This window comes from Oryzias latipes, chromosome 9 (assembly GCF_002234675.1).
Source record: "Oryzias latipes chromosome 9, ASM223467v1".
Taxonomy (NCBI): domain Eukaryota; kingdom Metazoa; phylum Chordata; class Actinopteri; order Beloniformes; family Adrianichthyidae; genus Oryzias; species Oryzias latipes.
Window position 1 is genome coordinate 9,274,569 of NC_019867.2, and position 15,840 is coordinate 9,290,408.

The 15,840-nt window shown below is 35.5% G+C and overlaps 1 protein-coding gene across 2 annotated transcripts; it reads left to right on the forward strand.

Annotated features, from left to right (window-relative positions):
• Positions 1 to 14: 14 nt before the first annotated feature.
• ercc8 (ERCC excision repair 8, CSA ubiquitin ligase complex subunit) lies at positions 15 to 10,916 on the forward strand. 2 transcript variants are annotated; one of them, XM_020705817.2, is made up of 12 exons: positions 15 to 365; positions 1,057 to 1,152; positions 1,966 to 2,067; positions 2,218 to 2,341; positions 3,454 to 3,535; positions 3,829 to 3,897; positions 4,628 to 4,694; positions 6,689 to 6,792; positions 7,930 to 8,054; positions 8,229 to 8,426; positions 9,196 to 9,291; positions 10,288 to 10,916. In XM_020705817.2, exons 1-12 carry the CDS (start codon positions 289 to 291, stop codon positions 10,363 to 10,365), a joined length of 1,218 nt encoding a protein of 405 aa, XP_020561476.2. In that variant the 5' UTR covers positions 15 to 288; the 3' UTR covers positions 10,366 to 10,916. The 2 variants fall into 2 exon arrangements, with proteins under 2 accessions (XP_020561476.2, XP_023814128.1); XM_023958360.1 differs by having other exon boundaries at positions 10,300 to 10,916.
• The last annotated feature ends 4,924 nt before the right edge of the window (positions 10,917 to 15,840 follow it).

Sequence of the window (15,840 nt, forward strand, 5' to 3'; positions counted from 1 at the left end):
TTTTATTTCAGAACCATCAAACATGGCGGATTGTTGTTGTGAGCAGATGTAAAGCTAAGCAAAATGAAAGCTAAAACTCTGAAATATAGGGGAACATTCGTAAATATTAGTGTTTATTGGATACATTTATAACTACTATAGTGTTCTATATAATATAATGTTTGTTAGTTTTGTAGAGTTTCAGTACGGATTTTAAAGCCTTTGTATTCAAGGGGCAATGTTAGCAATAGCATTTAGGCTAATCAGTAGTTTGCAAATATAACCTAAAGAGTTGCTTAAATTAAAGCAATGTTAGGATTTTTGACGGCAAGGCGGGCAGGGCTGGATGATCCTTTGAGACTGAGACGAGCAGAATCAACGAGAAGGTGAGTGTATCTCTATTTAATTACAATTAATGTACCCGATTTTTTATGACGTCAGGTCAGTAGAAAAGGTAAACCCTAGATGTTAGTAGGGACTCTTTTAATCTCACCTCTTCCTATACGAACAACGTTACCTAATACTAATACAAATAACGTTATAAAAATACTATATTGAACATCGAACCAGGTTGTTTAACGTTTTATTTATCAATAATTAATAACTCTGATTTTTTTTGTAGTCATGCAACATTATAAACGTTGATGAACTATCCTTATTAAATATGACAGGGTTTTGTTTTAGCAAAAACACGTTGGACTCAGCGAGGAACTCACACTATTAAACTAGTATGTACTTAAAAAAATGCATTTAAACAAGTTAAGCCAAAATGAAGAGCTGAATATTTACAGCCAATGCTGTATTTAGGATTATTATAAAAATGCTTAAGGTTAGTTATCTGCAATAAAAAATGATACTTTATGGTTTACCGCACATTTCTAATGAAGCATTTTTAAATGTTCATTGAATCGTCACAAAATCAGTTGTTCTACTCGGAAAGAAAAGATGAATGCATAGATTAATGCTAAGGACACATGATTGTTTACAGGTCACTGATAACTGTCAATAACTAAATTGAATTGAATTGAGTTGAACATGTAATTTGTAATGGGTTGTCCTTTTTCTTTATCTCTTTAGGGTTCTCAATCTGAAATTAAATCCTGACAGGGATGTGGATCGGATCCATGGGAATGGCATTAATAGCATCGATATTGAAACAATCGAGGGAAGATAGTAAGTGATTTCATGTACAGCTTCTGTATTGATTACTAGATTAGAACGTCTTATGGCAATTCAGTGTTTTTGAGTTAAGAGCTGACATTGACATCAGTGTAAAGACCCTGCTGGAAGAATTAAGATGCTCCCTTAGACAGCTGTAAGGAAACATGCTATCACCAATGAGTTAAAACAGGGGTGTCAAACTCATTTTCACCGAGGGCCACATCAACATAGTGTCTGTCCTCAAAGGGCCGGATATAACTTATACATGTAACTAAATGTAATGAAAATAAATGTAACTACTCCTTAATGTTAAATTACTCATTTATCTATTTATTATAACTTTTTAAAGTGACAATTACAGTTGCCTAGAAAAAATACGTTTGCTTGTTACTCTAGCATAAATCCTTTTCCATTTGATTCTGTCAGGTTAGGTTATATGGATAGTGTTTAAGTTCCAATGTATCTTTCCCATATTTCAAGTCTGATTACCCCTAGAAATAAATAAATACACACCAATTTTTGTTATTTCTTAAAAGCTTTTGTGCTCTCGCGGGCCACATGAAAAGACATGGAGGGCCGCATTTGGCCCCCGGGCCTCGAGTTTGACACATATGAGTTAAAAAGTACACCATCTTCGAATAATTAGCTTTTTTGTAAGACATAAAAGCAATCAAACAAAAAGCTTGAACTTATATATGCTCAACATTTAAGTTTATGTTAAAGGGAGAAAAAAAATACTCCCAAAACAAAAATAAAAAGATCAAAACTGATTTAGGAGAAATTGTTAAGTGTGACATTAAAAACTTTATATCTTCTATTTATTAGCATGTTATCTGGCGGTGCTGATGGAGTGATTGTCATCTATGACCTGGAAAACTACAGCGGGAAGCCACAATACACCTGCAAGGCGGTCTGCACAGTTGGCCGGTAAAAATTACCTCTATTTTGTCCACTAGATGGCACCAATCTATACACTTTGGGTGACGAGCTTTCTATTCTAATGCAGTTCTACCTAAATGAATTCTAATTCTGTCTTTTCTTCTTGCTGTTGTTTTTGTGAATTTTGTTTTTTTGAAGGTCCAACCGACATGTTCACAAGTTCAGTGTAGAAACAGTTCTTTGGTATCCTTATGACACGGGGATGTTTGTCTCCAGTTCCTTCGACAAGACCATGAAGGTTTGGGATACTGAGACTTTAAAGGTGAGATGTAGAGTCTTTAGATTGTTGGTATTTAAAATGCCATTTGTCTTTTTGTTAGATCAATTTGTAGGAGTCCTTCCTGTATGTATTGTGTCACTATTAATGTTAGAGGTGCTCCTATAAAATGAGGTAAATAGCACACACATGCACTATTAAACAATATTTGATGTTAAGAGACTTCATCAAAATAATTTATTGAGCTCTACAGCTAAGCTTCTTCCCTCATTCTTTATTTTCTTCTTTCTGTGCGTTTTGTTTTTCTTTGTTTTATTCCTTTTACCTTTCCATCCCACTCTGTCCCATATGGCAGGCACAGTGCTGGAGTTACACTGGCACCACAAGTACCTGAAAAGGTCAGGGAAGGGACAGAACAGAACAGGACCCACCAAGCTTTGACCTTCTTTGCTCCGTTTCTTTCTTTTCTTTCTTTACAAAATAAACCAAGTGAAACAAACTACATTTTGATTTGAGTTGCTAAGCACCTGCAGCTTAGATTTGGGGTAAAATCGTTGTAACAGGATGAGATGTTCAGTGAATAGATGTCAGTGCAGTGTGTGTCCACAAACGGGGCCGCAGGCTTGCGTGTGTGTTTCCCCAGTGGGTGAGTCCATGCTGGTGCTGGCACACAGTGACATGTGGAGCACAGAGGAGCTTTTCATGTTTGCATTTTGACCTCCACTGCTCCACCACAACAATCGATCTGCTCTGTGAGCTCTGAGCTGCTTCGTCTGCCTTTTCCCCCTTTGTTTTCTTTGTTAGCTGTTTAAATGTTAACCCACTTCTGACTTGATGCCACTTTGAGCTTATTTTAACCTTGTTTTGCAAGCAGATAGATATGGATACGTTGTCTTTGTGTTGGAAAGAAAACATTGTTTTATGCTAGTTTAACACAACAGCAAGATTTATATTCGGTGTAACTACTTATTCTGCAAATTTCTGGTTTTCCATTAAGTTTGGCAACTTTCTGCAATTAAAGGTATTCAAATATGTTGCATCTTTATTTTTGTTTTAGTCTTGAAGAAGATTTTGGTTTTTATTTTTTGCGAAAGCTTTTTCTGAAAGCATCTTACAACTTTCTCCGTCTCTTTTTCTTTCTGAATTTTGTTCTTTAGCCCGCTGAAGTGTTTGAGTTTGAGAGTAATATCTACAATCACCACCTGTCCCCAATCGCCAGGAAGCACAGTCTCATTGCAGGTTTGTGGAATCATAATTTAGAGGTCCTATTTGTCAGCAGAAATGCAGAAGATGCAAATTTTGTGTAGAAGCTCCAAAGTGCATGTTGAAAGAGAGCCCTCACAGATGTTTTTAATGATAACATGTCAGCTGAAACAAAACCTTTGTCAGTGATTTGGTAATATTTGCATAGAATGCAATTGTGGCAGGTAGGGGTCAATATTTTTTTATTTTACCATTTAAAAAACAAACAAACTATATTTTGCTAAATTCTTATGTTTTTTTTGTCATGTTGTTGTTTTTATTCCTTTTAGTTGGCACCAAAAACCCTAAAATCCAGCTATGTGACTTGAAGTCTGGCTCAAAAATTCATGTTCTTCAAGGTTAGTCTTTTCTTTTCTTGGGCTGACAGCAGTTTGAAGTGTTTTTGGAATCTTCTGCTATTTTTTGTCTACATTACATTACATTACATTACATTACATTATACAAATTTGGACCGAATTGATTTCATTTCTGAATTTTTTTCTTGACATAAAATTTCCACAAAGGCAAAGTGAAAAGAATACTTGTAAGGCTTTGTCTGTAGCTAACAGGACATCAAGCATATCCCTATCAACCAGCGCTTAAAGTTAATGACCCATCAGTGATCTCTGCAGCCATGTGTAATTTCATTTGCACCAGGTAAACGCCACATATAGTGATGGCAGTGTCTGAGTTTTGCAGTGAAAGAGCTGGTAGAAACATAGACAAACATTGTTCAAGAAACTTTTGCACCAACACCTTTATAATCATCCACAGTGATCACAGACCTGAAATATTTTGCCAAGATGGTAATACCAAAAAAGGACCTTTTTCAATATTTTTCCAACAATTCCGTCTTCTTGTTTGATATTAAATGTGATATTTCGGTTTTTAAAATAAAATGCACCAAAGTTATGTAATTCGATACAAAGTTATTTGACAGAACATTATTTATTACTCTCTTGCTGCAGATGACTTTTTGTTTTGTTAGATATTTGTGAACCGAGTTTTAAAAACAACAAATGTTCATATGTTTTATAAATGGATTTCCATAAATATTTACGCATGAAATAATTATGTTTTTTAACGCAGGTCACAAAGCAGAAGTACTGTCCGTGCGATGGTCGCCGAGATATGAGCACATTTTAGCCACTGCCAGGTAAACACCATTTGCATCAAGCTGTCTTAAAGCAGGAAAAAAAAATCAACTCAATGCTGCTTAATCCCTCCAATGTTTATGTTGATGCAACTATTATTTCAATCTTTGTCATATCTTTGGCCCTTTAGTTGTAACCAGTGGCGGTATTTGTTTTGTACATTTGACAGGCGCACACATTGCTGTCCTTGTGCATCACCACATGCTTTTGTCATTATGACTCACACACAAGTTTGCCATTTTTTTTTCAAAGTAAACTATTCCCCACTTCCTACAATATTCCTGTAAAATACGATTAAAAAAAAGGCAATTAAATCATTCAAAAATAGCTGTAAGGGATCTGTTGTGGTTACAAGTCCTGAAAGAAACTAGATCACTGAGATAAAAATGAACTGTAAATTTAGAAATAAATAATCAGATATGTCAAATATTCTAAAGGTGTGGTAAATGTCACAGACTACATGATTATAATTACGAAGCAATTTTACCCACAAGTTTTTTATTATTTTTTGTTTATTGATTAATGAATACGCACTTGCTAAAATGTTGCTGAGATTGTAGATTAGGTTGAAACTTAATCTAATCTAGTAAATCATGAATGAAAAATTAAACTACCAGTAAGCTATAGTTGCAAACATTTGTGAACATAAGAATTTGGAGTCTCTTTCTCTCCTGAAACTTCACCATCAATATCAGGATTCACATCCTGTGCAGAAACACATTTACTGTTATTCAAGTGTGCAAAACACAATGAAATGTCCAAGAGTCTTTTCCTGGTTTCTGCCTGAATTTTGTGGCATCACCGTCCTTCTTCCTGACCTTTAATGGGGCGCCATCAGTGACCAGACTGACATCATGTGACCAGTTCACTCCAACATAGTTTGTCACAGTAACAAGAGAGCTGAGTATGTCATCAGCTGTTGTTGTGTCCATCAACTCAAGAAAGCTGTGACGTCTTTTTAACACCTCTAATAAATATGCACAGTTATCTGTGCTTTCATCAATAGTGACCAAAAATGCAATAAATGACTGGATTCCTTCATTTGGCACCCAAGTCTCCTCACAAAGGTTGTTCACCATCTGAAAATGGTTTGGATGTTTGCTCCAACTTTTTGCAGTAAGGTAGCTAGGTGTCACTGCTCCATCACTGACGTCACTGCTGCAGTAAATGCAGACAGTTATTTTGTCAGTCCAGCTAATGGTTGGTAAATCTTCTCTTTTCTTAACTCCCCCCTGCAAATGGGGAAATTGTTCTTTAAACAAATAAAACTCTGTCCATTTTTCCTGGAAAGCTCAGCCCTCCACTTCAACCTTTTTTTTTCTTTTTGACAACATTTTGGTCATTAGGGTGTCACTACTGATCACTCTTATAGCAATGCAACAGCGTTGGGGCTCACGCGGAACCAAACTACATCTTACTCAGACACAGAGCTGTTAGGTTTAGCTTTTGGCACGTGCAGAGATATGCTGTTTCACCTGTTTTGCTTTCCCTTTGCTCTCCCTAGTGGCGGAATTGCGCATTTCGGTTATTTATTTAAAAAATCATAACTCGCCACAGGGATGGACTAGAAACGTTTTTTTTTAAACATCCTTATAATTTTTACTCTTCATGACTGGGCCGGATAGAATCATCTCGGCCCGTGGGCTGTATGTTTGACACCCCTGCCCTAGTGGGTCAGCAGCATATGGTAAATGAAATAGCCTCTTGCTTTTTTTACCACTATATTCCCTTGTTAATTAAACCACTGGAATTCTTGCGCTCTTCTTAGTCTTTGGATTGTTAAGGGAATCTGAGAAAAACGCATCACACATAGAAACTCCAATGATGTGCTAGTGCATATCAGCATAGTCAATCCCTGCAAGTACTTTACAACAGTATTGGTTACAAAAAGTCACAGCTTTTGCTGTGTTTTTGCTGTGTTTTTGCTGTGTTTGTCTGTGATTACTTAAACAAGAAGGTAAAACACATGAATAAACCCTCAGTTTCTCTCTCCAAGTGCAGACAGCAAAGTAAAAGTGTGGGATGTTCGTCGAGCATCTGGCAGCCTCTTCTCTCTTGACCAGGACAATGGAGACAAGTCCAAATCCTCCTCAGAAGCAGGTAGAGTGACTTCCTGTTGAGTTTGTAAAGCAAATGTTACGCTTTGTGTCCTACACTGCGAGTATTTTGTATACTTTCTTGTTTAAATATCTTATTGCACTTGATTTAAGACTAAAACTGACTAAATTAGCTTTTTAATAAGATGTACCGCTTGTTTTAAGTCTATAAATCTTGAAAACATCTGGTTTAAAGTAATATATTTAATAAAACAAGTTTTTCACATTATTTTTAAGCAACTTTATTTTTGATCATGAGTGAGCTTGGTTTAGGGAAACTGAAAAGTTTATTTGACTTACAAATACCTATAATTTTTATTTATCCAAATGTATCCCAAAATGATAAAGGTGTCTTATCTTAAGACAGCTGTTTCTAAAAATAAAGAGAGTTGGATTGTTGTAGTGCTTGAAATAGGATATACTGGTATTTTGGGGGGAGGAGTGTAGAAATACTGTATACCTACCTACACTAAATAAAACTTTTTTTAAGCAAAATGCTCTTATCTCAGGACATATTTCCAGTGATCAGAGCAATATAACTAAATGTAAGTGTTTATAGCTATTTTCAAGATTTAATTTAGTCTTAAAAGGCTCGGAAATTACAACTTATTTTAAAAAAATCTTGCAAAATAAGATTCTATTAGGTCTATTGGTAGATCTTTCCCCTTGTAAAAAGGGAAAAACATTTCGTCTTCTACATTTTTGAACTTGAATTAAAAAGGGCAGTTTTTCCAGTGTAACATTAATGCTGAAGTAGCATTTCAGCCCTGCACTGCATCACATTAGTGTAACTTTTACAAGCCTAAACACATTGAAATGGATTTTAACCACAGACTGACAAGAGACACAACTTACTCTGTTATTGGTCCTTATTTAACATTTGCTGTTGTTCTATCAGGGATTTTCAGTACTTTTTTTTTTTAAAAGAGCAAAGACACCGATATATTCTGACAGAAAGTACTGAGAAATGAGTTTAGCTCATTCAGACCAACTAAGAAACTAAACTTGTTCAAAGAGGGCTTTCATCATCCTTTATGGGTTACATGTATTCATAAAAACTGAAATGAAATGTAAGACATCAAGCAGTGATTAAAAACATCACAGTTCTGTTAAAACATCTTACTTACCGTTCTCTTCCCAGTGAACACGGCACATAATGGCAGAGTGAATGGTCTGTCCTTCACAAGTGATGGCCTCTTCCTCTTAACTACTGGAACTGATGACAGAATGAGGTTATGGAATAGTGCTACTGGGGAAAATACATTGGTACGGGTTGTTTCTTATTCAACTTTGATTATTTTACAACAAATACAACAAATTAACTTCTGTATACGGGTAGAACAATAGTTTTTATTTTTTGCACAGTTAAGTGAAATCTTTTTTTGACCTTTGTCACCAATAAATACATTTTTAGAAGTCCTTTTTTTTTCTTTTCTTCAGGTGAATTATGGGAAAGTTTGCAACGAGAGCCGTAAAGGGCTGCAGTTCACAGTGTCTCAGGGCTGCAGCCCAGAGTTCGTGTTCGTGCCGTGTGGCAGCTCAGTGGCAGTGTATGTCCTCCACACAGGAGAGCTGGTCACTATGCTCAGGGGTCACTACAACAATGTTGACTGCTGCAAGTTCCATCCAGACCACCAGGTGAGACGGAGCCCAGGGAGCAGCTTCTGTTAACTGAACTGCCGTTCTTTAGGTCTCCACTCAATTTTTCATACTTTTCATAGAATTTACCATAGGTTGTTTCGTGTCTGGTGCTATTTAGCGTTTTTCTGACATCTTTTCATAGTTGTCATGACTGTAAGTGCAGAAAATCACTAGATTGAACAAAAAATAAATATGTCGATATCAGTCAGTTGTGAATGTGGCACTCCTATTTTGTCATGGTGTCATTCATGGCTGCATCACAAAGAAAATCTGATAACTTTTTTTTTTTTTTTCTTTTAAAGGTTTCCTCATTTTTTAATTCTTAATAACTACGTAGTTACTCCTTCATGCTGTATGCTGCTGATTTGCAACATACCATTGAATCCAGGACTTCACTCAGTTTAGCATCGCCTTGAACGGAAGACTTTCTTTTCTTTTTTGGGAAATAAATTCAGGCGTGAAGAGGCTAAGCTTTATCAGTGTCATGTCTGTCTGAAGGGTTGCTGAATTAATTTTTTTCCTTAATTTCTTTTACATATGGTGACCTACAAACACTTTAAAGATGACATCAAGAAGAGTTTTATCTTTAGGAAGGACAAGTGGTTTAGAAAATTCAGTAATTAAACATATTGATATTTTAGAAACTTAATAATGTGTCCTGCTCTCTATAAGGGTTGATAAAAGGCGCAGTTATATTTGTCTGCACATGTAGTGAGATTTATTTTTTGTGTGCGTCTTTAAAAAGGCTCTTGTTTTTGGTGTGTAGGAGCTGTACAGTGGAGGCAAAGACGGTAACATACTAGCATGGGTTCCTGTACTTCGGGCTTCAGATATGGAAGAAGAGTCTGACCAAAAGAATAAGGTACATACCTCATTACCACGACTTGACAAAAGGAAAACTAAAAGGGGATAAACTAACTTTTTAAAAAACAATATTTACAGTAGGGATGACAAGGTTCACTAAAAGGTTTTTTTAGTCACTTGTACTAAATTGTTTTGAAGTATAGGCGATGACTTTGAATAATTTTATATGGGATGGATTTGCATTTGAACGGGCATTAATAGAAACAATAAACACATTAAAAGTCTGTAGCAAAAATAATAAGTACTCAAACATCCTTACATCTAAATAATAATACTTATAACATAATAATAAGACTGATAATAATAATAGTGTTATATATGTTAATATATTTAGCAGCTCTAGACACAGCCAACATCTTTGCTATGCCTAGATTAACAATTGCCCCCAAATGTTTTTACATGTTAAACTTTTCTTTTCAACGTTTATCTTTTGTTACGTACTTAGGATTCAAATAATATCAAATTATTTTTGTTCCATGTAGAAGAGATGTCACAGTCATAACCGATTTCAGTACAAATGACAAGCCATCAATAATTTATTCTACTAAAGGTTTTATTTTGATTGTTTTAAAATATAGTTTTAAACAAAGAAAGACACTTTTATTAACCTAAATTAACTAGATCTACTCATCTCAATTTGTGGCATCACAGCCAACTATACAAAAATTTTACATTTTGAAAATCTACTTAGTAAAATGCATTTATTTAGTATTTATGTAAAATGTTTTGCTTGTTTTTCCCCCGGATTTTTTTCATTTTAAACTTCCTTTCTTTTGTCCTTAGACAAAATTGTTTTTTTTCCTCACAACTGTTCTTTAATTTAGACTACAAACTTTGACATATTTGTACCTTTTTTTTTTCTTTTAGCAAAGACCAAACTGTCATCTAATTTGCTGCACATGGTTACATTTTTTAAAAAGATCAATGTCTTTGAACAACACTTTTTTTTAATCAAGAGAAGTCCGTTTTCCTTGGGTACTAAAGTCATACATAGGATGTTTTACAGGGTGCCGCTGATTCGTCTGCAGGGAATCGTGCCTTACAGGATGCGTGGAGCAGTGATGAAGACTAATGCAGTTGTTTTGAATATGTTTATTTACTTAAGTCCACCAAAATCCTGATTTTGTGTCAAAAATAACTGATGTAAGCACACATCCTTGTTATGAGTTTCATCAAAACTCTTTTTGCAGTTCTGTCTACATTCAGAAAAAAAAACTACCTACTGATGTTGGATACATTTGTCAGGAAACTTCATGGAAATTTTGAAAAGTTTACAATCTAGAGAAAAGAGGGGGAAAAATAGCCAACTCGTAAATTATCCCCTATACTCCTCTTCTTTTACTCTGCCTTTCATTATGTTGAGGGATTTTGTGTCTTCTGATACATTTGTAAATCTTTCTGCTCTTCTCTCGCCCTCTTTGAACACTCCCAAACTTAGCATTTGGAGTATGTTGCCTAGCAGTTCATTCAAATCATCTAGACATAGCACATTTTTTCTGAATGATTAAGTCCTTTTAACAATTTCCCCCGGCTAGACCGAAAGTGTATGACAGTAAGCCAGTTAAATATTATCAGTCGCCTCCATTATTCAAAAGAAAAACAGTGATGACACGAAGATGAAAATGAAAGAAAAAAAGATAGATAAATCTTTGAAAGGCTTGGTGAAAAGACCAACTTCTAAATTAAACTATTTCTAGGCAGTAAGGTTGATTTGATTGTTTTAGAGAAAATAAATGAAGATATCATTGCAGGTTCAGGCCATTGTTTATGCCGCTAATATGATCTCTTTTATAGGATCTTTTTGCAGCAGAAGCGTGGTTAGCATGTGTGCCTCCAGCATTATGTAAAAATGTGTGCAAAAAGTTCAAGATTGTAAATATAATAGAATATAGGTTTTTTTTTTTTTACATTTGTTGTAGCATTTATATTGGATTTTTTGTATTTTACTTTTTATATTAAAACCATAAATAACCTGTTGTAAAAATAAATAAAATTCATGCTTCTTCGCTTGACTATTGTTTGTTGGAAAGATGAGAATGGATTTGTTTATCTGTTGCTATATTTATTGTTTGCTCGTTAGAAAATGGCACTCCTGTTTTTGGTTTTAACCATAGGTGTATAATCGCTGGACATCACCTTTAGGATGATCATGAGCGGAGATTACTCTGCCCAACTCAAACAAAATTCCAAAATGGGCAGTTGGGTGGGACAAAGTAAAGATTAGAAAAAACATATACCCCACACCAGAAATATTAGCTGTCACAAGACCAAAACTTGAACCCTCAAAACCAAGCTTGTAGAGAGTTTTGTAAGGTCTCACCATCTTGCCTTTCTTTGAGGTTTTTGGAATGCCTGACACTACCTTGTCCCAAAGGAACTCAAAAACCAGATATTTTTCTTACTCTGGGTCCTTATCAATTAAGTTTAAGGGGCAAAAAGTTTCAGAGCTAATACAATCAAAATCAACTACTACGTTAAATTCTGCTAAAGAATATTTATTGCTTTATTTACGCGTCAGTTTTCCCTGTTTGAGGCAATGGAAGCATCAGACAGTGAGGTAAGTTGGAAAATGGTTAAAGCGTGTGGGAATGTCAGATTGGGTCCAAAGATAGCATTTAACAGAAAATACATGCATTTCATGTGAAAAAGAAAATAAAAGTGATTTTTCTAAAAAGAAAAAAAAGGAGGGTTGCAACTTAGCCTCCTGAGAATTAGGAGAGGAAAAAAAAATCTTCCTTCAGCCTTAGTTTTTTCTCAGCATGAAGATAAAACCACCTCATCCCATCCAAACAATTGAGATTTTTTGACCAGTTATATTTCAGGATTTTTTTTAGAGAAGCTCATGTAATGATACACCCCAAAACCAAAGGTGCTCTACAGAGGACAAACAGAATGAATTGGTTTTAGATCGATATAAACCACTTCTGTTGAGATTTGACATTTTAAGTAAAAAAAACTGCCAACATAGTTTGGATTTCTGTTTAAGTGGTTATTTTATGTTTGTTTTTTTACTTAGATGGAGTCTAAAATGAACATTTTGCCTACTTTTAATGACTTTGCATGTATTTCTACACAAATTGATTTGCTTTTGATTAGTTATTCTGCAGCTTACAGAGCAGTGATTCTGTTTGTGCAGTGAATGTGCACCACAAACAAGAACTTGTTGAACCTAATTTGCCTTTTATGGAAAGTAATGTGGATTTTAAAAGGCTTTAATATTCAAAATAATGTCTATCTCTTTTTGAGAGCATTAAACAAACAATGCTCTATTTAAAGTTTCCATCATATGGGAAGTTGCAGAGGAATTCATCTGTGACAAAAATAAATACACAGTAAAAACCACAGTTCAACTCCAAAGCCAGAATGCCCAGCATGCAATCAAATAATGGATTTTTTTTAACATGATAATAAAACTGCTATTAGCAGATAAAGCAGATAACACAAGAGCATTCAGATTAGATGGTTGACCTCCACAGTGCAGTTATTGTCGTCTTACTTTTTTGTCCCTTTTCACTGTCTGTTCCTTCATTCCTTGGTTCGTGCTTCATGCCTTCTGCCTTTCTGTGCCGCTCTGTACCATATGGCAGGCGCAGTGCTGGGGTTACACTGGTGCCATGGTTGCCTCAAAAGGTCAGGGAGGGGGCAGAACAGAGACCACCAACCTTTCAGCTTCTTCGTTGTCTGCTAAGACAGGAAGGGTTTGCATTCAGATAAAGGCAAATCAGAGGAATCGTGTTGTTTTGGCACATAGACAACAGAATTTGCTAGTTTGTGGATTCTATTTTATTTTTTGTATTTAAAAGAATCTTTTTTTCATCTAACCACGTCAGGCCGACAGAATGAAAAATACTGGTCCTGATGAGGAAGAGTGTCCTGGAACAGATGAGGCTTTGATCAGGATGAAATTGTGCACAGTGAAGGATGTTAGTGAAGTGTTCTCTAATTGGATTGCTGTGTAGGCTTGTGTGTGTGTGTCACCAGATGGGTTAGACCGTGCTGGTGCTAGGACACAATGACATGTGGAGTACACAAAGGCCTCTTATGCCCGCTGAAGAATTTGCATTTCAGCCTCTTCCACTGCACCACAATCGATTAGCTCTCTAAACTGCTGTGCACGCTCTTTAGGTATTTGTTAATCCCTTTTTTTTTCTAACTCCCTGATAGATATTCTTTTTAACATTCTAAATCTTAAGTCTGTACTTGCAGCACTTATATTCTCTGATGTATTCACAGTCTCAGTATGTTTAGATCATTCTGTCAACTTATTTGTACATAATCATTTAAAGTGCCACATCTTTTCTACATATCAGTTTTTTTTATATTGTTACTTTTTATTATATTAATTGTTACTTTTTATTAATTTTTCTCTCCAAAACAATTTCCAGCTAGAAAGCCTGCTTGTGAGATGAGAAAGTATCTTTTATTTTACGGTCACAGAAAGTAGTTTTGAGATGGGTTAAATCCCTTCTGACCAATTCTCAACTTTTTGTTTTTGCTAAGTAGAGAACCATTGGGAATTAATTAAGTTCACTATTTGGCACGTTTCAAGAAAGTTTTTGCAAACTGACTGAGTGATAAAGTATAGACTGTGACGCAAGATGGTTGGTTGTTCAGTTTTGTGAGTGATGAAGGAATGTTCAATGTTACATTATAAATCGGGTTTTGTATACTTAATAAAATGAATAAATTGGCTTTAGCCCCCCTTTCCCTCCCCATTGCTGAGATCTCGTAGCAGCGAGTTTGTGGCCCGCCCACTATATTTTCGATGTCACAAATAAACTCTTTCTAATGGCATTTTTTTTTCGTCAGCTCCTGATTCACAACGATTTGAATAAAGGCATTCTCAGAAATGCAATTATGAGCTTCATTTTCTTTATATATATGACATATATAAAGAAAATATGAGAAAAAAAACAATCATGAGAAAAAGACCACAATAACATGTTAAAAACACCAAAGACTCGCTTTTCAGTAGAGTGGGTCATTATCCTAGGCACAAAGTTAAAGAGAAATTGTCTTAAAAAATATAGTTGACAAACTAGTTTAGGTTATACTGGAGTAATTGGGAACTACATTATGTAGCAGTTGGTTAGTGAACCGATTGGCCTTCATTTACTTTTGCTTTCAAACGGAAGTTGCTTAAAACAGGAAGTTACATAATTTTTGTCCTACAAGTCCAGCATGATTGGCTGTTTTTTCTATATCACATTCTATTCTGGGCTAAGCTTTACCTTATAAAACATACTTACTACAAAAGTTAAGATGAGCACTTGTATTGTATATGAAAAATCTTGCATGTAATAGACCTGCAAAAGGCCACTGCTTTAAATTATACACTTTTGGATAATATTCATGCTGTGTTTTTCCTGTTAAGCTTTTTTATGCATGATCGTTCTCATTTTTGCATCCAGATGAAAGCCCTATCCATCAAGAGCATTCGTTTTTTCCCAAAAAGGAAGTCTTTTTGAGGGTCATCGGCAGTACAGAGCCATAAAGATGACCTTTTCCTTTTATGACCTTGTCCTAAATTCTAAAAGGAAGCACAGTTTCACAGCAGAAGTTTGTGTGTAATGCAGTTTGTTTTAAGAGCAACCCAGCTAGAGGGAATTCTCACATATCTGTCACTGACCTGAAAAGCTAAACCCTTCAAAAAGGAAGAAAAAGCACTTTTTCATTGTTTTCTTCATTGTTCTTTGTAATTGTTTGTTGCTTCAAGCACTGTGGGACGTGCTGCTAAGCAAAACAATTCACATACCACCCTGATGTTGGTCATTCCAAGCTGTGCATTGTACAGCCATGATGAATAGCGTTTTTTTTTTTTTAATTCATCACAACCTCATATATTATTCCCCTAATTGCAGTTTTTTCCTACATGTCCTGGTATGTATTAAAAAAGGGTGGTGTTTCTTTGCATTCTCTGTGACTTCATCTGGAGGAGGCAAAAGGGGGACACACACAAACAAACTTCACCTAGGAAGCATTGCTGGAATTTGTTTCTTTGCGTCACTGAGCAGGACCAACAGGTTCACCATGCTGGCTCAGTCTGTGGCCTTGTATGTTGCAGAAATGTTCCCAGTTTCCTGTGTCAAACCAGCTCAGCTTTCAGCAAACTCGATTCTCACTAAACACAGACCCCCCCCCCATCTGTTCCTCCCACGTAAAACACGTCTCCAACAGGTTTTAAACATCTTCCTTGGGTTTCATCAAGGGCAGCCCTTTTAAGGGAATTCATTCCTGAACATGGTCGTGGTTTTGTTGATACTGAATAGTTCCTGGAGATAAGATTGTCAATTTAGCTGTTTTTGTTAAATTGCCCCCCTTCCTATTTTTTACTAATGCGGAACTAGGCGTGTCGGCACTTATCGGATGTTTGCATCAGAGCTTTTTCTTGTTTTTGTTTTTTTCATTTTTATCTAAATTTGATCAGTGTGAATCTTTAATAAAAATTCTCATCCTTTCTGTTTACTTCTCGAATGTTCTAGCAAATGCCCAATACTTGAAACATCCAAGCAAATATTGTAGATTAATAGCAATGCTACTTTTCACC

Excerpts from the sequence above, each read along its gene's own strand:
- ercc8 (XM_020705817.2), top strand. The coding sequence starts at position 289 with ATGTTAGGATTTTTGACGGCAAGGCGGGCAGGGCTGGATGATCCTTTG. Across the intron at positions 3,898-4,627 it reads AAAAATTCATGTTCTTCAAG|GTCACAAAGCAGAAGTACTG; the intron begins GTTAGTCTTTTC and ends TTTTTAACGCAG. Across the intron at positions 6,793-7,929 it reads CAAATCCTCCTCAGAAGCAG|TGAACACGGCACATAATGGC; the intron begins GTAGAGTGACTT and ends TTCTCTTCCCAG.